The 25,552-nt window shown below is 45.3% G+C and overlaps 1 protein-coding gene across 2 annotated transcripts in view; it reads right to left on the bottom strand.

Moving 5' to 3' along the window:
- LOC147428833 (GC-rich sequence DNA-binding factor-like protein) overlaps window positions 1–25,552 on the bottom strand; it is a 65,234-nt gene that overhangs the window by 36,017 nt on the left and 3,665 nt on the right. Inside the window, exon 5 of one of the 2 annotated variants that reach the window (XM_086495391.1) lies at window positions 1,638–1,921. The exons of the other annotated variant lie outside the window; for it this stretch is intronic. Within the exon in view, the coding sequence (XP_086351517.1) occupies window positions 1,638–1,921 (284 nt within the window). The remainder of the gene's footprint in view (window positions 1–1,637; window positions 1,922–25,552) is intronic. 2 annotated transcript variants of the gene reach the window in all.

A 25,552-nucleotide genomic window follows, 5' to 3' on the forward strand; every position in this document is an offset into this window, starting at 1 on the left:
ATTCCCCTGCTCTCACTTCCACTGGCATAAACCCTCTGTTTTCTGCCCAAAAACAGTAAATTCAGCACACTGTATTTACTGGTTTTGGCCCTGCTTTCAGCCCTAAACAGTCCCTGAACTGTCCTCTAACAATTGGGCACTGTTCCCCATGGTTCTAGGATCCGTATGGCTGAAAAACAGTCCAAATTCAGCGCATAACCAGTGCTGAAAACGCACCTGTACGTTGAGGTTATCACCCTCACCAGTACCTGCTTTTGGAGCAGCAGTTCGCTACTCCTGTTCCTACTCAGAGAGGCTCTTGCCTCACCAAAAAACGCATATGACCAGACAGCTGTACATGAGTCAAATGAAGAGCCCTCTTGAGGGGCATCACATTACTGCACATAGGGGAGAGAGAGAGCAGTGTAAGGTGTGCAGGACATGACTTCTTGCACTACACTGTACATGGAGGGAAAACTTGCAGTCAATAGATCTTAACCTGTGATAAAACTTGTAAATGAGCTCTCCTAGCTAGAAATCGAGCGCCCCTTCTTGCTGCAAGAGGGAAGTGCACACAGTGTACCACTTGGCACATTTACAAGCAATTTCCCGCTTTGGGCTTCCCGCTTAAAAATCTCCCAACTGGTTGCCTAGTTGACTTTGCAGTAGAGTACTAAAATGTTCCCCTTGTCATTCCGGAGATAATGACGCCAACAGATTTCATGGTCCAAAATAGCAATTCCCTAGATTTTAGCGGATGCTTCCGTTGGACTCCCAGTGGTCATCTGACCATCTACCCCACTAAGACCACATCCAAAAATGCAATGTAGCCCAGTTGTCGAGTACTTTCCTTCGGTGACCCCACCTTGGCATTGTGCCTTTATTGAGTTCACTTCCTATTATCCACCAACCATAGTGGTCTCGTATGGTCCCGTACGTTTTGTACACGTACGACGATGTACGGTACTAAACGAACTAAAAAAAGTTAAGATGTACGATGACGTTATGTACGTTCAAAATAAAAAAACAAATAATAGAGAGAGAGGGAAGGGAGGGGAGGGGGGATGGAGACGTGAATTATGAGAGCTTGAGAGGGAGAGACCCAAGGGAGAGAAGATGGAAAGGCAAGACTCTAGTCTCTACAAGTGTCACTTTAGAGCTAGAACATGGGAGCATTGAGCAATGAGAGCATGAGCATGAGAGAAGTGGAGTCCTAGCACATAGAATCCAATGTGGCTTAAGTGCTTCAATTTGGCACTCCAAAACGGCCCCAAAAGTTGTCCTCAACGGCCCTTGGTCAACAGTCAAGAGCTGCCAACGGCTATAAACGTCCTGTTTTGACAGAGTGCCATTGTCCACCTTTTACGGGCCACCGCCGCATAGATACCACCCTGAAGGGTGTGGAGCGTTACTTCTATTGGCCGAGGCTCAAAAAAGCATACTAACTTCCACATATTTATTATTGTTTCATAGACATATAATAATGTTGTACAGGCTTTATGAGTCTCTTATATCCCATAAAAAGCAAAGAACACACGTCAGTCTTATAAGTATAAACATCAAGGCTATTTGCAGAGTGAGAATTAGCAAGTGAAGAGCTTCTCCAATAGTATAAAAATTGTAAACACGAACATAGGGAGAATTATGAAAACCCCTACCTGGTTGCAACATTTGGACCAATCCAAACTCCAGACAGTGCACTCACAACCCGCTCGGTTCTGCTGATTGCATCATAAGGAGAGAGTATAAGATTTCGCAAATGCGGAAGTATCTTGCCACAAAGCAGGTCCTCCAATGCAAGTCTCTCTAGAAGAGGTGTTGCAAGCACATCCTTCCAGTAAGAAACATGTTTCAAAAGTCGAACAGAAGTTCCAAATCTGTACGCTGCAATCCGAGCAGCTTGAGGTACAATACTCATGACTTGATGATTCCATGAAGGCACCTACATAGCAATAAGAGACTCAAAAAACAAAAAAAACAAAAAATCAAAAAAAACAAATGATTCAAAACAACGCTAATTTGAGAAGCATGAATGGAAATCAAGTACCATTATTTTTCCCTGGCTGTTATGTAAATTCAATCCTAGACTATTTAAACACATGCATAGGCATACATTTGGCAAGAAGGGAAGTATCTTTGGCAGGCTGCTTGGATGGAGAATGACCATCATTCAACCATCCACAACAGTAATCAGGTAGCGCTATAGGTGGCCATGGACAATGTAAGCTTAAAATGGAAATTGCTACACTCAAACCGTGCACACACACACACACACAAATTCCATGGGCAATTTTCTTCTCTGCATACAAACCCTACCCTGCTTCAAGTGCAACAATACGACTGTGCGAAGTCAACCAGTCTTTGGCTCTACAAAACGCATAGACCCTACCCTTCTCCACCTGGATTCATAAAAGATTCATTGTTCAAAAATGAACCTTTAGGTTAGTTTAGTATGTCCATCAACCTAAACACACATCTGCCCTTTTAAACAAGACCCCAAGCAATAGACTCCGCCAACCTCCATTCCTTTGCCTATATTGACATGTACGGCCAGATTGTGGGCAAACAAGCATGTGCCACATATAGAAAGACATCAAGAAGAGCCCAAGCAATAGACTCCGCCAACCTCCATTCCTTTGCTTACAGTCAAACCTATTGACATGCACAGCAAGATTCTAGGCAAACAAGCATGTGTCACATATAGAAAGACATCAGCAAGACCCCAAGCAATAGACTCCATTCCTTTGCCTACAAACAAACCTATCGACATGAACAGCCAGGTTGTGGGCAAACAAGCATGTTCACATATAGGACGACATCAATAGTTTAACATGGGTCCACCAATGGTGAAGCAATCAAGCTACCACAAGGGGGTAATTTTCTACTATAATACTCGATTATCTCTCTGACAATGCAGTACTAAATAATAATGTTGTTCTAAAATGTGTTAGTTGGGACAATATATCAATATCATCCATCTACCTTCCAATTGGAAAAGTAGAAATATTTCTAACCGCACAAACATATAATTCGACAAGTTCAACTTGTCTAAAGGCAGATAAGAGAGAAGCTCTTGGCAACGAGTCGTACCTTGTGCTAATCCAAAGAACCATCACATTTGTACTTGGTCTTGTAGACAGACCCATTTGACACCAATCACCTCCGTGTAATGTGCAGCGGAACAGTGGAAGTGATTGATGGTGAATGCTCATGATGAGTGCTCAATGTGTACTCAAGGTTCCTTTTTTTGCATGAATGGGTTCCTTTTACTTCATATAAAAGATGTGCAATAGATAAGAGAGAGAGGAGAATGCTACTGTGAGAAGGTTCTGTGAGTAAAGGTTCTGTAAGTAATAGAGAGAGAAGAATACTAACACCGGATGGGGTCCCAAACCCCACTCCAAGGGCCCCTCTCTCTATCGCTAGAGAGGTATTTGTTGTAGATTACACAAATGTTGATACAATGGTCCTAGATGCTGAGATGTTGAAAGGATCTTGTCGTAGATGCTAGAATCCGTGAGGATAAGGGCTGAAAATGCAAAACAGGTAATATTCTGGTACGCGATCTACAAACTGACGAGGCTATGGGTTGATTTGCTAATGCCGATGTCGAGGGTGCTGATGGCGATGGAAGTCACGTGCACATGGCTCTGTGTGCCACATGGACATGCTTCATCAACCTCCAAAGCCAGTTTTCCAATTCTTCCTAGATAGGAGTGCCTAGAATCCTAGGAGGATTAGTACAAGCAATTTTGTAGGCCTATTCGCAAGACCTACATGTCCGGACGAGTCCATTAGATTAGGTTTTCCAGTTTTAGAACCCTCTTGCATAAATGGTTTGTACACGCGTTTTGAAAGATGCTATTACACTACGGTGAGCATCTGGCATGACATGCATATAGTTCTAGGTTAGAGGAATCCAAAGAGCCATTCCCTGTATCAATCGGATTCCTGAGTGGACAAATGTGCAACGGTTTCACCCAGAAACTAACCCCCTGGTAAAACTAATTTATAAATCATTTTAATGATTTATTTGTAGGAATTTGACACAGGTTTTGCCCTACCTCAACATAAGGGAGTTTATAACATGTAAACCTCACCTATAAAGGGAGCATCCAGTCAAGCATTTGGGCATCTGATCAGCTAGCGCTACCTTCCCCTAGCGTTTTCCCTACCAGCAACCATTAGCCCTAGCGTTTTTGACCAAAACGCCAGATCAGCCAGCAGATTTGCAGATTTCAGCCCATTGCTTGCAGATCTTGCAAATCAGTCCCCCACTGTTGTCAATTTTCAGCCCTTCCCTTGCCGAATCGGCTTGGATCGGCATCGTCAAGATCTGCATTTTCAGCCCTTCATTCCTTTCATATCGAGAGTGCAATTCAGCCCCAGCTCTACCCCTTGGTGGCCATCCGCAATGCCACATCAAGAAGGATCCAAAGGTGCATCAAATCAACCCAGGAGGTGCCTCGTCTTGAGGAGTTACCGCGGTGACAGTCATCATTCGAGTCAACAGAGTCTGCACTTGAGGTATTGCATTTGTGTACATTCCATTTACGTAATCAAAAGCAAATACCACATCGGCAACGGTGTGGGGGGCCCTTGAGAGGGTTGGATGGGACCCCATAGAGTGTTATTCTCTTCTACTCTCTCTCTTTCTCCCGCTACACATCTCTATTGCTCTCTCTCATTCCCTCTCTTCAGGGAAAAGTAAAAGAAACCATCATTCAAGCTAAAAGGAATCACTAACGCAAGGAAAGAAAGAAAAGGATTTGTGGAAATATAAAACCTAGATCTTCACCATTTCAATTTTGCTACACCTGACATTGGTATCAGAGCTTTGAAGATTTTGCATTAATCCGCTAATCCCCAAAAAGTTTTTTTTTTCTTTCTTGTGTTTCTGGTTGAGTTGGCAGCCCTTCAGTGTATACTCCTCCCTCTCTTGGAATTGCACACCTACCATTGCACGTAGGACCGTGCACCTTGAGCGTCGGAAATAGCAACCAATTGTATATCGGGTGTCCAATGCAACGTGTCACAAACGGGAGCGCATATCAATATAAAATATATTTGGATAATCAAGATTTATCACTTATTATTGAAGCCAGAGGATATAGATAGAGAGAGAGAGAGAGAGAGAGAAGATCGACACAGTACTGGGGAGTCCTCTTCCTGTAGAATAGCTCTGCTTTCCTGGACACGAAGTCCTTCCCTTGAGAATTTGAACTTCCGAATCACATCTCGAGAGTCTACCACTCTCAGATCCATGGATCTACTTCCCAAACTCAGGTACGAAACCCTTGGGCTGATCTGGCTCTAGTTCCTCATAGCGCTTTCTCCTGCAAAGGCTCATGCCTTCCTCTGCTCCTACTCCCTCACTAAGAGGAAGTACAGCTGCAAACAAATACTCAGAGTTCATAACATGAAAATCACTACCTTCAAAGTCTGGACACTCAAAACGCAACTCGATTCTCAAAAAAGCAATTCCCCGGAAGAGGTCTCTACATAGAAAATTCTCTCTTCCAATCCTACACACAAAAGAGGTGTGTTCTCGGGTTCCTTCTTGTAAATCAGCCCCGTCCACGACGTTTATGGGCTGAAAACAGAGAAAAACAGCAGCTTGTTGCGATGGAAACACGCTCCGTAGGCACTTCTTCGCTAGGGAACTCGCGCATTGGGTCCTGGCGACATCTGGTACACTTGGGGCAGCCATGGGCATCACCGGCAACGTCTTCTTTGCGGCTGAAATCTGCAGCAGCATCTCCTCCTTGCGAAAACTAGTCTTCCCTCTGAGAGAGGGCGTCTGATGCTTTTATAGCTCCCTGGCCACGGCAAAGATAGCAGAGCATTGGTTGCCCGCGTAGAGATCGCGGTCGGGGTTTTTTTTTTTTTTGGGGTTGTTTTGCCAAAAAGAGAGAGTGAGAAAACGTTGGTTGATCTGTTGCCTTATTTATCAGATGGCTGTCCACTTATTAAGTGGGCGGCACCGCCACGGGCTTGGGCTGATCTGCAAAACGCTAGACTGTTGTCTGGAAAACGCTGAGGATTAATCCACTAACGCTGGCCAAACTGCTCAGAAAACATTGCTCGAGCTGATCTACTACACGGCTAACTTGTGTACTTCAGTTCCCTTCTGTATTCTGTCTTCTGTCTTCTGCTTCTACTGAGTGCCCAATGGGTTTCTTTTATAGATTCTTTGGCAATTTGACCTACCTACTTTTCCAACAAAAGTCACTTATTAATATATGTACTTTGAAAAACAGAGTTCTATGCTCTGGAAAATGCTCATGATGGGATAATTGTTCTGTGCAAAAGAGGGTATGCAAGTGCGACCAACCTGGGGACGCACGTCTTGCTAGAGGCTCACATAGTGTCACGCTCAGTCCTAAGCTAGGCTATGACTAATGCTAGACCATGGCAGAAGCATGTCCACGTGGCGCAAGTGAAGTGCGCACGTGACATCACCCCCTGTTAAAACTGAGGCACAGCTGCCGAGCTTCTATTAGTACTTCTGATGTTGACTGATGAATGCTTCTGATGATGTGGATGCATCACCAATGAAAATTCCTCCAAAACCGGTGACTGTGGGTACTGCGAGTACTGTTGAAATCTGAAAAGAAATCAATGACGTAAATCTATCTGGGTAATCTGTGACAAAGGAGCGCACTAACTCCGCTCTTGTGCAGTCCGCACCGCACCAGATTCAACATGTTGATCATCGATAACTCTTGGAATAGTCAAAGCTAGACCAAACGCCTCAAGGTAAGGTTCAAAATCTGAGAAGTATCCGCTAGGTCCTCCTTCTCCTCCATCCATTTCACATCCAATGGCAGATAGTTCTTAAACTTGACTAAATACCTACGTATCACTTTGCCTTTCACTTTCCTTGTGAGCCAATATCTGTCTGGAACGAGATCTCTTCCACTCCGGGTTGCTCCTCGAGCTCCCTGTCCACTGGCACCTCACCTTCGAAAGGTTTCAACAGACTCACATGAAATGCATTGTGAATCTTCCAAGTATCAAGTATCTTCAGTCTGAATGATACATCAGTTATCTTTTCCTGAATCTGGAAAGGACCATGGTATCTCATACTCAACTTTAGGAAAAGTCACCCCTTACCCTTTCGTTTCTGTCACAAAACGGGAGCGTACACGAGCACTTAGAAATCTGAAAAATAAAATACTTTGCAAATGTGAGAGAAGGGAGAAGATCGACACAGTATTGGGGACCAGAAGATGGACTGGTCCCCCCCCCCGTCAAGAGTATTCTTTATTCAGGGAGAATTCATATACAAGCACGAGAACCCGAGGAAACCCCTCCGTTCTGTAATCTTAGACCCGAAAGTCGTGCTTTCCCGTAAAGGGCTTGGGCACAAGGCCGTTCTTTCCCGTAAGGGACTTAGGCGCGAAGCCGTACTTTCCCGTAAGGGACTTAGGCGTGAAGCCGTACTTCCCGTGAGGGGCTTTCCCGTAGGAAGGGAGATTCCTGCAAAACAAACCACACAAAGCAACAATTCTCAATGCGTATCAACACATTATACCTGTCGCTCCTTGCTCGGAAAGGCGACCTCCGTACTCAGTCGTCACACGAACACTTGCAGATTTCCGTCGCCAGCACTTGCTCCAGATTCTTCAGCGCTAACTCTTTCTGCTGCTCCTGGCGTGCATAAAACTGGAACGCTTGCTGCCTTTTTATAGGCCTGGGCACCCGACGGAAATAGGGCACAAAAAGCAGAAGCTCTGGTGCTTCTAGAGAGAGGAGAGAGAGAGCTCGCTGTTTCTGGCGCTTCTAGAGAGAGAGAGAGAGAGAGAGAGAGAGCTGTTTTCAACCCATGCGTAGCTTATTAGTGCTGGGCTTTTAAAGAGCCTTGCTTTATTTTATTATAAGAGGAGTGACCGGCCACTTTATAAAATAAAGTGTGAACCTGTTCAAACTTTAAAAACTCACTTAGTAGTGAAAACAATGCTACACGAACACATTCCAGGCGTCCCCGGGTGCAGAATACGGGCACAGATGCAATGCAGACACAGACTCCTCGCGGGAAAGCATCTACCCTCCTGCGAATGTTCTTGCTTTTCATAAAAAGCTTCATCGAACCCATCTTTATTCTTGTGCTTACGTTCTTACGCGTATTTTCTTACTCAGCTCGGATTTCCTCCTTAGCCTACGGAATGCCCCCTTTCTGATGCACCCGTCACCCATCATGTGACGCATCAGGGGCACTCATAACCCGGCCCTTTCCACCGAACTTACGAAAACTCCTTCGCGATGTTTTACCGTCACACATCAAATGACACATCAGAGTTGTCCGTTCTTGATGGCAGTTCCTGTAGCTACAATCTGTTAACAATTCTTAGTGTACACAATAAAATATCCTTGACAAAGAAATTAATCATTAAAAATAAGAAGATAGTCCAATTAGCAACATCCCTCTGGCTTCTAAACAGTTGACCTCAACTGTAGTGCTTGGACATATACCTTCAGTATCTCGGGATAAGCTGCTAATTCCTCCTGCGTCATCCACTGAGCATCTAAATTCGAATAGTTCTTAAACTTAACCAAATACTTCCGTGTTATTTTTCCGGACTTGAGGGGCCGCTCTTGATGACTTACTATCTGTTCCGGTTGGAGTATTTCTTCTGTTTCCTCAACCTCAGAAGGTTCCTCAGCACTTGGCTGACTCGGAGGCGGTCCCACATACGGCCGGAGTAAACTGACATGGAAAGCATTATGGATCCTCCAATTAGGCAGTAGCTCTAATCGGAAGGTGACATCATTCACTTGCTCAGTGATCTTAAACGGCCCATAATAACGGGTAGAAGGTTTTACCACCTTCCCCTTCTGAGACGCTTGTTTCTTAAGTCTTGCCTTCTCAAACTTGAGTAAGACTAACTGTCTGACTGTTAAGTCTAGATTCCTCCTGTGCTTGTCTGCAGCTTTCTTATGCTTTTCCTTAGAGCGTAGAATAGCTCTCCTAACTTGCCCGTAGGCTGTGTCCAAATCCCGGACAAATTCATCTGCTACAAAGATCTTATCCTTAGTTAAAAGGATTGGTGGAAGCAAAGGCTTACCATAGAGAATCTCAAAAGGTGCTTTCCCCGTCGATGAGTGTATGGTATTGTTATACGCATACTCGACAAGGGGCAAATAGCTTTCTTATGCTTTTCCTGAGAGCGTAGAATAGCTCTCCTAACTTGCCCGTAGGCTGTGTCCAAATCCCGGACAAATTCATCTGCTGCAAAGATCTTATCCTTAGTTAAAAGGATTGGTGGAAGTAAAGGCTTACCATAGAGAATCTCAAAAGGTGCTTTCCCCGTCGATGAGTGTATGGTATTGTTATACGCATACTCGACAAGGGGCAAATATTTCTCCCAGTCAAATTGCCAGTCTGACACATAAGCTTTTAACATATCCAATACTGTGGAGTTGGCTATCTCACTTTGCCCATCCGTTTGAGGATGGTAGGCAGATGAAAAATTCAGCTTTGTACCAAGATTATCCATCAAAGCACGCCAAAAATTTCCTGTCATGCGAGGATCTCGATCACTCACAATAGACTTAGGCATTCCATGATGCTTAAAGATTTGTGCCAGAAAAACCCTAGCCATATGATCTGCTTTGATCATTTTCTTGACTGGTATAAAGTGTGCTTGCTTGCTAAACCTATCCACAATGGTCCAGATCGCGTCATTTCCAATCTGAGTTCTAGGGAGGTCCATGATGAAGTCCATGGCAATACTTTCCCAAGGTTCATTAGGCACAGGCAAGGGTTGTAGCAACCCAGGCGTCTTATGCCAATTATACTTCACTTTTTGGCAAACCAAGCATTCCCTAACATACTTATCAATGTCTGCTTTAAGGCTAGGCCAAAAGAAATATCTTTCCATTGCTAAGGTCGTAGGGAGAATACCCCGATGACCCGCATAAGGCGAAGCGTGTGCTTCATCCATGATCTTCTTTCTTAATGGTTCCGCCACACATGGCCTGATGGTGGTAGAGATAACCGTCCCGAATGGAATAGGGAAACTCATTCTCTCCACGATGTAGCTTTCCCCAAACGGTGGAGAAGTCTGGATCATTCGGATACAAATCCGGTAGTGCTTCTAATTCTTGGTGATACACCGAAGTGATAGCGTTCACCCTTGGCCGCCTAGACAATGCGTCCGCGACCACATTCTTACTCCCAGCCGTGTGAAGGATCTGGAAGTGAAACATAGACAAAAAGTTTGCCCATCTCATCTGCTTCTCAGATAGTTTCCTTTGCGTAAGAAAATACCGCAAACTCTGGTGATCAGTCTTGATCACAAAATCCGCTCCTAGAAGATAGTGCTTCCAGTTGGATAAGACGTGAATCACAGCCGTGAGTTCCTTTTCGTAGATTGATGCATGCAACTCTGCATCCTTAAGCCGTCTGCTTTCGTAGGCCACTGCATGGCCTTCTTGGTTTAACACTGCTCCGATGCAATCGCCTGAAGCATCGCAGTGAACCTCAAATGGTTTCCTTAAGTCAAGCACTATCAAAATGGGTCCATGGCTTAGCAAGTACTTGAGCCGATCAAAAGCTCCTTGTTGTCTCGATCCCCATCTGAAAGGACCCTTCTTCTTTGTCAAGTCATGAAGTGGTCCTACTACATGGGCAAATCCTTGGACAAACCTTCGATAATACGAACATAATCCCAGGAAGCTACGTACATCATGTACCGTAGTGGGAATAGGCCAATCTTCTACCACTCGGATCTTGGTAGGATCCATACTCACTTGATTGTGAGAGACTATATGGCCAAGATAGTGTATCCCCGAGAGAAAGAACTCGCTCTTCTTTGCATTCACATGCAACTCATGCTTTCGCAATTCTTGAAACACTAGGTCCAGTGCTTCCGATGTTCCTCTTCTGACTTAGAGAAGATGAGTATGTCGTCAAAGAATACTCCCGTAAAAGCTCGATACGGGCTGAAAATGCGGTCCGTCGCAGGAGCATTGGTCAAGCCGAAAGGCATTACCAAAAATTCATATAGTCCAAAGGTTGTGCGGAAAGCAGTCTTATGGACATCCTCAGGGGCAATCCGTATCTGATGATACCCACTCTTTAAGTCTATGCGACTAAAGACACTTGAACCCTGCAACTTATCAAGTATATCATCAATCCGAGGGATCGGAAAGCGATTCTTGATCGTGATCTTGTTTAAAGACCTATAGTCTATGCACATTCGAAACGTGCAATCTTTCTTCTGCACGAGTAGAACTGGAGAGCAGTAGGGTGAGGCACTTGGCCGTACTAACCCTTTCTCTAGAAGCTCGTTGACTTGCTTCAAAATTTCCTCTTGCTGAGCAAGACTCACCCGATAAGGGGGTTGATTGGGAGGCGAGCTACCCGGTATGAGATCTATGCGGTGATCTTCCGGGCGTACCGGAGGTAGTTCATCAGGGAGTGTTTCCGTGAAACAATCTTTGTACTTTTCAATAAATTGAAAACGCTTAATGTCCAGACTAGAGAGTGAATCCCCACTAGTTTTATCCTTCTCACGTGCAAAAATCAAGTAAGCAGAAACACACTTCTTCATTTCTTTCTTAATGGAGATATGACTTACAATTGGGAACTGCCAATCTCCTACATCAGCATGAATCTTTATTTTCTTACCCCCATGATCAAAAGTGAGGGTCTTTTCCACATAATCAGGAATAGGTGTCATCTGGAAGTGCCATGGCATACCCAAGATGATATCACATCCCTCGATGGGTGTCATCAAAAATGATTCGCGGTCCTTGTACTCGCCAATCCGAAGATTGAGCTGTCCTTGCACGGGAGTTGCATTGGTTGTCAACCCCTCGAATGCTGATCCGGATGTAACCGGTGTGCCAAGCTGAGCCGGTGTGAGGCACAAACGTTCCGCCGTATCCAAGGAGATGAAGTTATCCGTGGATCCTCGATCATAAAGAATCAGTACTCGCTGGTTGTTCAAAGACCCCCAGCCCTTCAGAAGTTGACACTTCCCTTTCTCCGTTTCTGTGTTTCCTTGAACATCTGAAATTGAGTTCGAGCTTGGTGGAGCGGATTCCTTCCTTGCTTTCTCTTGCCTGGTAGAGGCTTGTTCTTGCCGTTGCTGCTTTAGCGGGCAATCCGGTTTCATATGTCCTTTCTCGCCACAGTAGAAGCATCTTCCTTCCTCTTTGAAAGTTTGAAGTTGAGTAGGAGAAAGATACTTAGTTCGCTTGCCATTGCCCTCTGGCTTCTTAGAATGATCATAGTCCCTAGATGGAGGACGTTTTCTTCCTTGGCCCCCTTGGTCATCGTAGACCCCTCTTTGTCTTGCACGGTAAGTGCTATGCTCCAATTTTCTGGGCGTCCCAGATGAGTGCAAATCCTCAACAATGATTGCTGACTCCATCATCCTCTGAAGAGTATCATGCGGATACACTTTCATACTCTTTCGAAGTTGCGGTTGGAGACCCGCTTCGAACTTTCGTTTCTTTTCCTCGTCGGCAATCTTCATGAAGGGAGTGACCTTCAGAAGAACCGACCAATACTTGTCCACATAGGTCGTTACTCTTTCATGTTCATTCTGGGCGAGCCAGTCCCATTCCTTCCGTATGTCCTGCTCGAAGTCAGGCGGAAGAAATTGTTCATAAAATTCAGATTTGAATCTCTCCCAAGTTCTGGCTTGAGAACCTTCCAGAATCTTGGCTAACCACCAATTACTTGCCGTTACCTTGAGGTGCATCCCCACATGGCGTAATTTGGATCTTTCTGTGAAGTACCCGTTGGTAAAGGCGACTTCAAACTGTCTGATGAAGGACGGTGCTTTAGAGATATCTCTCCGTCCGTTTTGTAGGTTTCGAACTTGATGTCCTTATCGCCCGATTTGAAGACTCTCATGCGATGTTGAGACTTGCGACCATGCTTCTTGAATCGTGGCTTATCTTTAGGTTGATGTAGGGTAGTAGTAGTAGCGGCTTCCTTCTTCTGACGAGACGATCGAGAAGTAGAAGTATAATCAGGAGAGTAAGATGGAGATGAGATAGAGATGTCCTTGCTCTCGTCTAACAAAGAGATCGCTTTTTCCTGGCCTTTCCTTGGAGTAGGCCGTTCATTCCAATCCAAAGATCCTTTGTGCACCTCGGCACGTTCTTCTTCTCTTTCCTCCTGTGGTCTCACGCCAACAGTGTGGTCTGGATGCCCGACTGTATCGGTTCCATTCGTTTTCTTCATTCCGCCCAAGAGCGTTTGGACATCTGGCAATAGTAAGATTTGTTACAAATCCGCAAGCTGAGCTCGCACTTGTTGAAGCTCCTGTTCAACGCTTCTCCCTTGGCTCGACATGGTTCTTCTCGGAATCGTCCTTCTTTGCAAAGAAAGAGAGGAGTCCGATCTCTGATACCACTGTCACAAAACGGGAGCGTACACGAGCACTTAGAAATCTGAAATAAAATACTTTGCAAATGTGAGAGAAGGGAGAAGATCGACACAGTATTGGGGACCAGAAGATGGGCTGGTCCCCCCCCCCCCCGTCAAGAGTATTCTTTATTTAGGGAGAATTCATATACAAGCACGAGAACCCGAGGAAACCCCTCCGTTCTGTAATCTTAGACCCGAAGGTCGTGCTTTCCAGTAAAGGGCTTGGGCACAAGGCCGTTCTTTCCAGTAAGGGACTTAGGCGCGAAGCCGTACTTTCCCCAAGGGACTTAGGCGTGAAGCCGTACTTCCTGTGAGGGGCTTTCCCGTAGGAAGGGAGATTCCTGCAAAACAAACCACACAAAGCAACAATTCTCAATGCGTATCAACACATTATACCTGTCGCTCCTTGCTCGGAAAGGCGACCTCCGTACTCAGTCGTCACACGAACACTTGCAGATTTCCGTCGCCAACACTTGCTCCAGAATCTTCAGCGCTAACTCCTTCTGCTGCTCCCGGCGTGCATAAAACTGGAACGCTTGCTGCCTTTTTATAGGCCTGGGTACCCGGCGGAAATAGGGCACAAAAAGCAGAAGCTCTGGTGCTTCTAGAGAGAGGAGAGAGAGAGCTCGCTGTTTTCAGCCCATGCGTAGCTTATTAGCGCTGGGCTTTTAAAGAGCCTTGCTTTATTTTATTATAAGAGGGCTGGTCACTTAAAAGTGACCGGCCACTTTATAAAATAAAGTGTGAACCTGTTCAAACTTTAAAAACTCACTTAGTTAGTGAAAACAATGCTACACGAACACATTCCAGGCGTCCCCAGGTGCAGAATACGAGCACAGATGCAATGCAGACACAGACTCCTCGCGGGAAAGCATCTGCCCTCTCGCGAATGTTCCTGCTTTTCGTAAAAAGCTTCATCGAACCCATCTTTATTCTTGTGCTTGCGTTGCGTATTTTCTTACTCAGTTCGGATTTCCTCCTTAGCCTACGGAATGCCCCCTTTTTGATGCACCCGTCACCCATCATGTGACGCATCAGGGGCACTCATAACCCGGCCCTTTCCACCGAACTTACGAAAACTCCTTCGCGATGTTTTACCGTCACCCATCAAATGACACATCAGAGTTGTCCGTTCTTGATGGCAGTTCCTATAGCTACAATCTTTTAACAGTTCTTAGTGTACACAATAAAATATCCTTGACAAAGAAATTAATCATTAAAAATAAGAAAATAGTCCAATTAGCAACAGTTTCCATAGGCATACCTTCTCAAAACGTAGAAGCACCCAATCATCTTCCTTCAACTGCAAGTTACGTCAATGCTTGTCCGCTGCCTTCTTTGCCTTGCTTGAGACTTCTCAAGAGCCTCGTGCACTTTTGTAAAAGCAGTCTCCAGATCCTGAACAAATTGATATGCTTCAAAAATCTTATCCTTGGTGCTTAGAATAGGTGGAACCTTCTTAGCACCCTCAATGATCTCAAACGACGCCTTCCCCATAGACGTATGTATTGTAATTTGTGTTGTTGTAGGCAAACTCCAACAAGGGCAAAAACTTTTCCCATTGAGCTTTTTGATCAGAGATGTAAGACTTCAACAAGTCGAGAACTACTGAATTCGCAATCTCTGATTGCCCACTAGTCTACGGGTGGAAAGAGGACGAGAATTGTAATCGAGTACCAATACTCTCCCAGGTTGCCATCCAAAACAAGCTAGTAAAACGGGGATCGCTACCTGAAACTAGACTGAGGCATGGCATGAAGTCGAAATATCTACGAGAAAAACAGTTTAGCCAAATAATCTGACTTAACCGTCTTCTTGATTGGAATAGAGTGAGTCTGCTTGCTAAATCTATCCATGATTGTCTAGATGTCATTGTGCCCATTGTGAGTCTTAGGAAGATCAAAAATAACATCCATTGCTATGCTTTCCCAAGGTCGGCTAGGTTTAGGTAAAAGTTTCAAAAGTCTTGGTGCTTTATGCCTGTCGAACTTGACCTTTTGGCATATCAAACTACTGCAAACAAACTCGTCCACATCCTTTTTGAGCCTCGGCCAATAGAAAAACCGCTCCACACCTCTTAAGGTGGTCTCTATGCCTCGGTGGCCCGAAAAAGATCGACGCTTGCACTCTGTCAAAACCTAATTCCTTAATGTTCGTATAACACACAACAAGTTCTTTCACATCAAATAGCCTTCCTAGAGTGAATAGCCCGCAACTACTTCCCCACTATGTAGCCAGCTAGAGATGTCTGCAAAATCCGGATCAATGGCGTACTAATCTACCATATCCTCCAAGATGTTGATGATGAACTGCCGAAATAGCCAAAATCAAAGCCTTATTACAAGACAATGCATTCGCCGCCACATTCTTCTGTTCCTAAACATACACAATCTGAAAAACTCTTCGTCGGCCCACTCTGATGTGTGGGTCGTGCGGTACTTGAACTTCATAAAGGTCTGCAATGCTTGCTTTTTTGGGCCGCGCCGAAAGCGACACAAAGTCTTCTGTGGCTCCTTTGATGCTTCAGCTGCGTCTAGAGACCTACTTCTTTCGTCTTCAAGAATCTCCATGGCTGAAAATTCCTGAAACCATCTCCAACACAAAACCATGAACATACCCATTCCATGTAAAGTGAAGGAAAAAAATATTGTCTTCTCTAAAGACTGTGTATGCAATGTCGATGAACATAGAGACGGAGTGACAACCCGTTCATCAAACACATGCAAACAATGCGTTCGAATCTTTTCTGTTTGATCGAAATCAATCAACTGTGGCAAATCACAATGGAAATGCCCATGCTTGGTGCTCATACTATCATGTGCTCTTTCGGAAACTGTGTCATGCCAAGGAAGAGACATGGAATGTGACTTCCTTACATACATACCTTTCAGCTTTTCATGGACAATCCGCATGCATTCGTGCTCATCCATGATAGAAACGTGCTCAACATACAATATGTCATGCCTAGGAAAAGGGATCACATAACGATGTTGACTAAAATACAGGAAACCTTCACAAATGAAACACTCGAACAATGCATGCGTATCAATCATGCGAACACACAATACTTCCTGTGAGGGTGCTTTTGACCAAGGCTCGAGAGCCAAGATCAGTTCTTCCTGAAGGGGATCTTTGGACCTAGGCTCGAGAGCCAAGATCAATCCTTCGTGATTGATCGAATCTGCAACGAGGTTAGCTTCGCTAGAAAAAGCATCCACGAACACCTCATCCTGGTGAACAATCACATCTTCTTCATGCAAGTCATCATGCTTGTCTTTGTCATCCAAATCATCATGCAAATCATTATCATTCAAATCATCATGCTTCTCATGATCATGCAAATCTTGTGTGTCATGCTGTGGAGAAAAAGGGACTAAGAGAGTCTCCTTATCTCGAATCATTTCGACCTTGTCCTGCATATTAGCAATGAGAGATGGAGAAGGAAAAGTATCCACTCCATAAAAAACAGTAGGAGAATCACTTTTGGCATTGAGAGTTAAAGTGTTAGCCTCCCAATCAACGAGAGGGTTTATTTCACGAAACCATTTCATGCCTAAAATCATATCACATCCTGAGAGAGGAGAAACAACAAATCTTCTAGTGAAGGCAGTCTGTTGAATTGCAAACAACACATCAAGGCACTCCTTCGTGATGAGAGCGTCCATACCAGGACGAAAGCCAGAGACCTCGATAGGAGATCTCGGACTAACTTCGAGACGGGCTCTCTCAACAAGAGAGGGGCTGATCACATCATGCATACTACCTGAGTCAAACAATATAACAAAACGAAGCCCCGACGTATGACCATAACATTTAATGAGTGAATCATCAATGGGAGGGTCCTGAGAAACTTTGGGCACACCCGTGTTATCATTCATTGCATTGACAGATGTAGTGGGTGCTGTGGGTTCTGTAGATTCATTTGATTCAAGCTTAGGACATGTTCTTTTTATGTGACCCTTAATGTGACAATGAAAACAACGACCTTCTTTAGAATAAGTGCTTTGTTCTTCCGAAGTGATGTATCCTCCTACAATTCCTTGTGCTACCTTTTCATCCGGAGTAAGCTTAGGTTTAGCAGTTGTGTTAGCCTTATCCTTAGATTCATTGGAAGAATTCTTTGATATGAGACTGTTGAAAGATTGGTTAGAAGAGTTATCATTCTTACCATTCTTATCGTTCTGAGGAGTCTGCGAGGTACTTGTGGAAGTCTTGTTCTCCTTAGGCTTTCCCTTGTTGTGCTTCATCTCCTGTGCAGGAGCAATCGCTACCGCCTTGTTGAGATCGACTGGATCGAGTACCTCGACATTGTACTTGATATACTCGTCCAATCCAAAGAGAAAAGCCTCTTTGCGCTCTTCATCCGACATGCGTAATTGAGTACCTAGCTACAAAACACGATTAGAAAAAGACATAACCGGCATACCATTTTGCTTGAGAGCGCACCAATCGTCCTTCAATCGTGCGAGGTACTGAGGTGGCATGTCTTGGAAATCAGCCCAACTAAAAGAGAGGGGCGTGAAATCGTCGGCTGCCTCTAGGTGCGCGGGTAGCTGTGCCTCTTGCCATGCGTGGTACCAATTGATGGCATCACCGGCAAGGTACATAGCTGCCGTCAAAACTTTGCTATTTCCTGTTTTCTTAGTTGTCGCAAAATAAGCATTAAATTGATGCAACCAAGAATGAATAACTGTAGCATCCATCTTACCGTCATACTTACTGAAAGTCAACTTTTGGTTGGAATTCGCGTCATGGCTTGCGCCACTTGACAAACTCCCACGATCTTTGGGTTGTTCGGTCTTCGAGGCTAGGATTTTTGCAGTAAATTCTTGATTGCGAAACTCCCTTTGAGCTTCACGCTCGACGTCCTTTTCTGCTTTTCGTGCATTTCGTTCTCATCGCGCTCGTGTTCGAGAGCAAGTCGATTTTCTTCTTGTTTTGCGGCATGAGCAATGCGCTCACGTTCCTGAGCAAGTCAATTTTCTTCTTGTTGTGCGGCCAATCTTGTATTTCTTTCGTCGCGCTCACGACCCTTGGCTTCTTGTGCACGGTCCTTTGCTACTTGTTCTTCTGCTTTGCTTGCGAGTTGTGCCAATGCAGCTCGATTCATTTCTTGTTGTTGTGCCATCATGTCTGACATCGACTTGACCATCATCTCCATAGGAGTGAGTCCAACTCGTGGCGTAGATAGCGAAGGGGGAGGGTTGGAAAAATCATCTCCGGGTGGTGACGAGTCTTCGTCGCCTCTCTCATGCTCATCACCTGTATGCAAAGTATCCATTCCGCTTCAGGTGACGACCATGCACTATGATCTTGGGGTCTTAAGCTCGCGAGGAACTTGGGTTCTTGAGGGTCTTGAGAATCTTGAGAATCTTGGATTCTTGAGGTTCTTGAGTCTTGAGGGTCTTGGGTTCTTGGGGTTCGTGAGGTTCTTGAGTTTTCTTTCGCTTGCAAATCGCGCTGAGAAGGATCTTCTCTTCACCCGAGTTCTACCCTTTTCTGCGGGCGCACCCCTTGGCGGCCTTGCGCTCACACCAAGGTTGCTTTTTCCCACCTCACGTCGATTGGCCGGCCGCTAAGTGCATGGTCCGCTCTCAGTGAGTGAAAAGAGACACAAGGGGAGGCTGGACAAGCCCTTCTTTCTTGGGATTCTTGTCACTCTTCAACAAAACACGATTAGGAATCGCCACGCCCAAGTAAACTTGGGTTCGTGCGATCACAACAAGCAAAAAAAATTATTGTGGTTCTTGTGGTTCTTTCCTTGAGTAATGCAGAACACTTCCAAAGCTCTGATACCAATGTAAGGTGCAGCGGAATGAATGTTGTATTTTCTCAAAATTAGTGATCCTTGTTGCTCAAGGTTCCTTTTAGTTCTTAGGGAAAGAGAGAGCTTTCCGTCTTATGGAGAATGCTATGATCACAAACAAAGTGAGTGGATATTGTGCGTGCAAGTGAATGAGACTAAGAGAAGGAGAGAGAAGAGATACGACACCGAGAGGTTGTAAAACCCTCCTCCGAAGGCCCCACTCTCATCGGCGAGAGTGGTCTACTTTGATTGCACAAAGGTGTACAATGCGTATGCAATGGACTGATGCAATGGGACTATGCCGATGACGACGACGGTGGTGACGACGACGACTTGATGGCTGAAATCTGAGATCTTCTAATCGCTGAATTCGGGGACTGTTTCGGTGGCTGAAAATGACTGTTTTGGCTGCGTTTTCTTGGGCTAAAGTTGGGGGACTTCTGCAACCGACTGGGGGCTGATCTGCTACTGTTCCATATGCTGAAAATCTGTGTTTTAGGCTGCAAACCAAAAACGTTAACCTGCTGTCCTAGCGTTAGTGATTTGATGACCTTCTGCTGCCGAATGGCTGGAAACAGGAAACGCTAGGGCTGCTATGCATCTGCTGATGAAAACGGTACAAGGTTGATGTCTGCTCTGCTGAATGCAATGAAGAAAAACGCTGAATTGACCAGCAGATCCAGCGTTAGTAGATGCTGCAAAATCGCTGAGCTTGCTGGGACAAAAACGCTAAGGCCTGAGGTGATTCTGTCGCGGGAAAACACCGAGGATGGGGCTGATCTGCAAGGGGACTAACGCCAAAAGGGGAAACTTCAATGGCGATGTGGATGCTGAGAAAACGCCAAGGCTAGGTGAGGATGGCGATGGATCTTGATGCTGAGGGGGGGTACTGCTGAGAAGTTGCCTGTTGAGCGGGAAGCTCCTACTGCCTCTTCTGCCAGAAAGTGCTAACTTGGGTTTGCTTATATATTAACTTAGCAAAATTGCCCTACCTACTTTTGTTGGAAAGTCACTTAAAAATAATAAGTGAAAATACCAATAAATAGGAAAATAGGCTAAATGCACTGGAAAATTCCCCTAACTGATGCTAATGGATTCTGATAGGAATTCCGATGATCATGCTGTGTGCAACCGGAGGATATGCATCTATGCTAAGTGACTGGGCATGCACGGTCTACGAATAGACTCACAAAAGTGCCAGATCACTGCTAATCTAAACTTGACTGAACTGACTGAACCCTGCTGTGGTGTAGCTTGTCCAAGGACACATAGGGTTGGGATGTGTCACGTGACATACGAACAGGCTCACAAAATTGCCGGTACTAATCCTACTAGGATTCTAGACACTCCTACCTAGGAAGAAGGGGAAAACTGGCTATGGAAGTCGATGAAGCATGTCCACGTGGCACACAAAGTCATGTGCACGTGACATCCTCAATTTTGTCACACCTCACCCCCATAGAAAATCCCTCTAGTTTAGAAGTCATGTGGAGCATGTGTGTGCCTTTATGAAGGCAAGAGGTGTGTGTAAGCAAGAAACTTTGTGTGTGTAGCATGCGCAACAAGCAAGGTGCATGTGACAAGCTAGCATATAAGCAACCTTCTGCAATCTCTTTTGTGTGCAATATAATCAACCTATTTTGCATCTACTCTATTGTGCAATAGTCTCTCTCTCAAACTCTACATTAACCTCTTCTAGCATGCCATTACCATGAATGGCACACTAATCTACCCTCCTTAACTCTAAGGCCTTTACCCGCCTTGAGGTCCTCATGGCAGTTCGGGCTTGCTCCGACTTAGACCTTTGCATGTTCTTTGAGGTTCAACAAGAGGGTCGCCTCCACAAAGTTGCCATGGAGGCACTAGAGGTAGCAAAGTGATGCTTTCAGCAAATTCGAGTTGTGGGCATCAAAGGAAGGATTTGTGGATCCCGACCTGACAAATCTTGAGACAGGACATTAGAGGGTCTTGGCTTGGGAGAGTAGCCCTCTGTCGCGAGTGCACTGGGACCCTGGGTAGTGGTTTTGGCAGGACCCTTTTGCTTCGGATGGTCACTCAAGGATTCCATTTTTCCAGTACACTGCACAACTGGGACGCCACATATTGGCAACTCGGAGAGACGCTCGCCCTGCTGCAACAGTAAGGCACTGACATGACGAGGGTCTCACAACGGAGTTCTTGATAGACTTTCAGAAGCGCTTGTGGGACAGCAGACAGTCAAGGAGATTCACCATGTTCCAATGGCTTGTTGCCCATCGAGCTACACCAGTGGAGAGTTTGTTGGTTTACAGTGGCCACCCGACAGGCCGTGCCACATGCCACCACCCACTTGAGTCACAGAGGCACTATCTACCCATAGCACAGCAGGTTTGGCTTCGGATTCTAGGGTTGATGTCAACAGCCCTGCTTGTTAGCTAGTCACTATACCTGGGGTGTTGCTGTTTTGAGTTATCCTCAGCTAGCAAGATGATTGTGATACAGAAGCATGTCACAGAGCTTATGCCTCAGGAGTGGAGCAGTGATAGAAACCTTCGTTGGGAGCTTATCTGCCATAGTAACAGGAAATGGTCATTTTCAGGTCTTCGTTCCCATTCCAACTTCCCGTTTCGAATCCCCGTTCCGTGTTTCAAGCATGAGTGTTCATAACATGAAATGGCGTTTCATGCCCGTTGCCGTTCCCTGTTCCCCGTTCTGAAATCCCGTTCTGGGTAACTATGTTATCTGCAGCTTGACTCTCTGGTTCATATGGAGAGCCCGTTGCTTCCGCATCTTCGAGGCCCGCCCCATCTCGCTAGTGGAGAGTGTACAAGATATATGGCTGGAGCTAATCCACACACTTCGAGGTCAGTTCGAGAGACTGCACGACAGCTCCGACCAAATGTGGGAGCGCCGCGAGGCATTCCAACGACTTTGGCTTCCAAGGCCTTTTTACGCCATGGTCCATGGGGCTCCGATGGCAGTACAAGCCATCTGTGTGATTATTCCTGTCACAAATTGCTGACGTGTCAAGCCACTGAAGAACGGAGCCAGTCTGCAGATCCCAACCAAGGGGCCTAAACCCTAAGACGAAGCAGCAGTAGAAGAAGAAGAAGTCTTACCAACTTATGGGACCCCGTTCGATGGGGCCCAGGAGACCTAAAGGAGCTAACAGGATGATTGTGATACAGGAGCCTGTCACCACAGAGTTTATGCCTCAGGAGTGGAGCAGTGATAGAAACCTTTGTTGGGAGCTTATCTGCAACTTGACTCTCTGGTTCATATGGAGAGCCCATTGCTTCCGCATCTTCGAGGCCCGCCCCATCTCGCTAGTGGAGACTGTACGAGATATATGGTTGGAGCTGATCCACACACTTCGAGGTCACTTCAAGAGACTGCACGGCAGCTCCGACCGTATGTGGGAGCGCCGCGAGGCATTCCAACAACTTTGGCTTCCAGGGCCTTTGTACACATGGTCCATGGGGCTCCTAGATGGCAGTACAAGCCATCTGTGTGGTTATTCCTGTCACAAATTTTTGACATGTCAAGACACTAAAGAACGGAGCCAACCTGCACATTCCGGTCGAGGGGCCTAAACCCTACGACGAAGCAGCAGCAGAAGAAGTACTACCAACTTATGGGACCCTGTTCGGTGGAGCCCAGGGGACCTAAAGGAGCTAAAATTAAAGCGGAGCCAACACACAAAGCGTAGAAGATGATGACGTGGTTGTTGTATGGAACTCAAGCAAGACGCGTTGACATGCTGACATGGCAGACTGTACGGACAGTCCCGCAATTCGCGCTTACAGTGCCATGTGGCAGCTGTACATATTTTCGCAAAACGCGCTGACAGCTTTTGGCCACCCGCTTTTGAACCAGATGCTTTTGAGTTTATAGCTTTTCATGTAAGCTGCTTTTCGTAGGCCAAGGGCCTTTAAATATGAGCCAAAAGCTCATTCTCTGTCATGCTTCCGCATGAGGTACAAAGGATGGAGTACCGGCGATGTACAATATAAGGAAATACCGAAAGGGGCGCCAAGGTTTGGGGCCAGTGCTCTATGGGGTGGAACTCCGCCACTCCCCGTCTCGTGTCTTGTGCATCTCTTTCAGTTCATTGTTATTTGAAGTGCTTAAAGTTGTTCAATCTGTTCTTTTCCGTTGGCACATAGTGCCCGTCTCGTAACAGTTTCCTCCTCAAATATCCTGATTTAGCCATCACTTTACATAGCTCACTTTTTCATTGGAAGTCTCCCCTCGTGCTGATATAGCCCCCCCCCCCTCCCCCTGTTGGGGCAGTTTGTAGCCCAATGGGCAGTTTTATTAACTAAAACAGAAGGATTTGTTTCTTGGAACAATTCCTAGTCCATGAAGGACCACTATCCATCTATACAAGAACTCCATGTTGATCGATAAATAAGAGAAGTAGATGAGTCCTGTATGGTATAGTCTCCACGGATGAATCTAGACGATAAAACATAGGAACCACTACTTGGAAGAGCAACCATCACGCCACAAATCTGAAAGACCAAGCAAAGTGGCTCACGAAAGCATCCGCCACGATCCTAACTGCATTTTGAAGATAATAACCTGGAAAACCCTCTAAAAGAAAAGTATCCTCAAAAGTACGATCTGAGGTAACAACTGACTTGACCCACGTCTGAACATAGCAACCACTGTCATTGAAGGCTCCAAAGCTAAAGCTGAGAGCTCCCCTCAAATGATAGGAAGCACCCCTTTCTACTCAATCCTTGAAAAGGAGTATAAGTACCACCAAAAAAGAAATCAGAGACAACCTTAATTGAATCACAAAACCTAAATCTCATAGAACTCAAGGCCCAAAGAGGATCACACCATCAATAAACTCGAACTGCTAAGAAGCAAAAGACCTGAAAGGTGGTCATTTGAGAATCATGTTTGCCAAAGAAACCATCAAGGTCCCATAGGACCTAGCTACTCAAGAAAACTCCCTGAGATCAAACCATATATCCGCCACTCCTCGGCAACTATCAAGATTAAACCTGTAGAGACAATCCAATACAATATGCTAAGTTCCATACAAAAACGAAAGAGTACACATACTCCCGCTTTTGTAACTTCCTTCCTTAGAATCTGTCCTTTCCACTTATGATGAAGAGAATATACGCACTCAATTGTGCAATTAGTGTCCAATACATAAAATAAAACCAATACTCAAGGTGAGAGTAAAGGAACCGCCTAGGAGACCTGCAACATGCCGAAATGGGCTGCCACAAGGTTGGAGGTCTCCAAAGGAAAGTACGGGAGAGACTTCAAATGTTGTTGATTGCGGAAGTGGGGACTAGATATCCCTACCAAGCTCTCCAAAGGGAAGTACCAGAGAGAGCTCCAAATATTGTTGATTGCAAAAGTAGGAACTAGATATCCCCACTAACTGCCGACATTGCCGACTAACTACTTTTGCTGATTGCAAAAGTAGGAACTAGATATCCCCACTAACTGCCGACATTGCATGCAAACCTGTCATCCATAAGATCTCGACAAATCTGTTGTCAACCATCAAGAATACTACCCATAAAAGATTGCAAACATGTGCCACAAATGGTACCAAAAAGCTCACAAAAGCGCATAGGAGTGACCAAATCCGTAGGGCCACACTAACATCGGTGACAAGAGCACATGGAGATAGAAATACTCCATATTCCAATAAAAACTCCTTAAACTGTTGTCACTGTCGGCTAAGCATCTGGCACCACATGCTCCACCTATAGACCTCATCCTCTGAAAGTCGGATGATCATACAAGAAGTGGTGTTGGTGATAGCAGAATCTCCCTTAGAGTCTACTTAAGCTGGAGCTGAAACTTACATCCTTGGATGGAAAAGAAAAAATCAAAGAACGTGCTCTGCTTCTAGGAGGAATCAAATCCCCTATGTTATCCATAATCCACAACCTGTCACAAAGTGTAACCGAATCGTCAACCTACTACCCCTCTTGAAGATGGGCCAAAACTCCACATTTGCATGTCCAAGACAAGGCTGCAACACCGTATCAACCTTCGTAAAGTCCTCTAATAGATAACTCCGTCAACAACTCCAAGAAAATACATATGCAATTGCAAGAGGCACAACAAATCTGCCAATCCAACTCCTCGAAGAAAAAAACACAGCCATACAGTCTCCTTCATGAGTGTTGAAGAAGATCCCACTATAGTCCAAACACTTCTCTATAAAGAAAAAAGCTGAAAAATTGGCTCCCCCTCCAGATCCAAAAGCTGCATGCTTGCTCCCCGTTCGGGAAGGCATAGCAACATAACCACATCTAGGAAAACTAAAGCAATCCAGCACTACTCCATCCTGAATTCTCCACGGGGTTCCCCTCGATGAAGAGAGGTCACGGTAATCAAGGGTGAGAGACGGGAAGTCA

Source organism: Adiantum capillus-veneris, chromosome 22, assembly GCF_014529385.1.
Source record: "Adiantum capillus-veneris isolate H3 chromosome 22, ASM1452938v2, whole genome shotgun sequence".
Taxonomy (NCBI): domain Eukaryota; kingdom Viridiplantae; phylum Streptophyta; class Polypodiopsida; order Polypodiales; family Pteridaceae; genus Adiantum; species Adiantum capillus-veneris.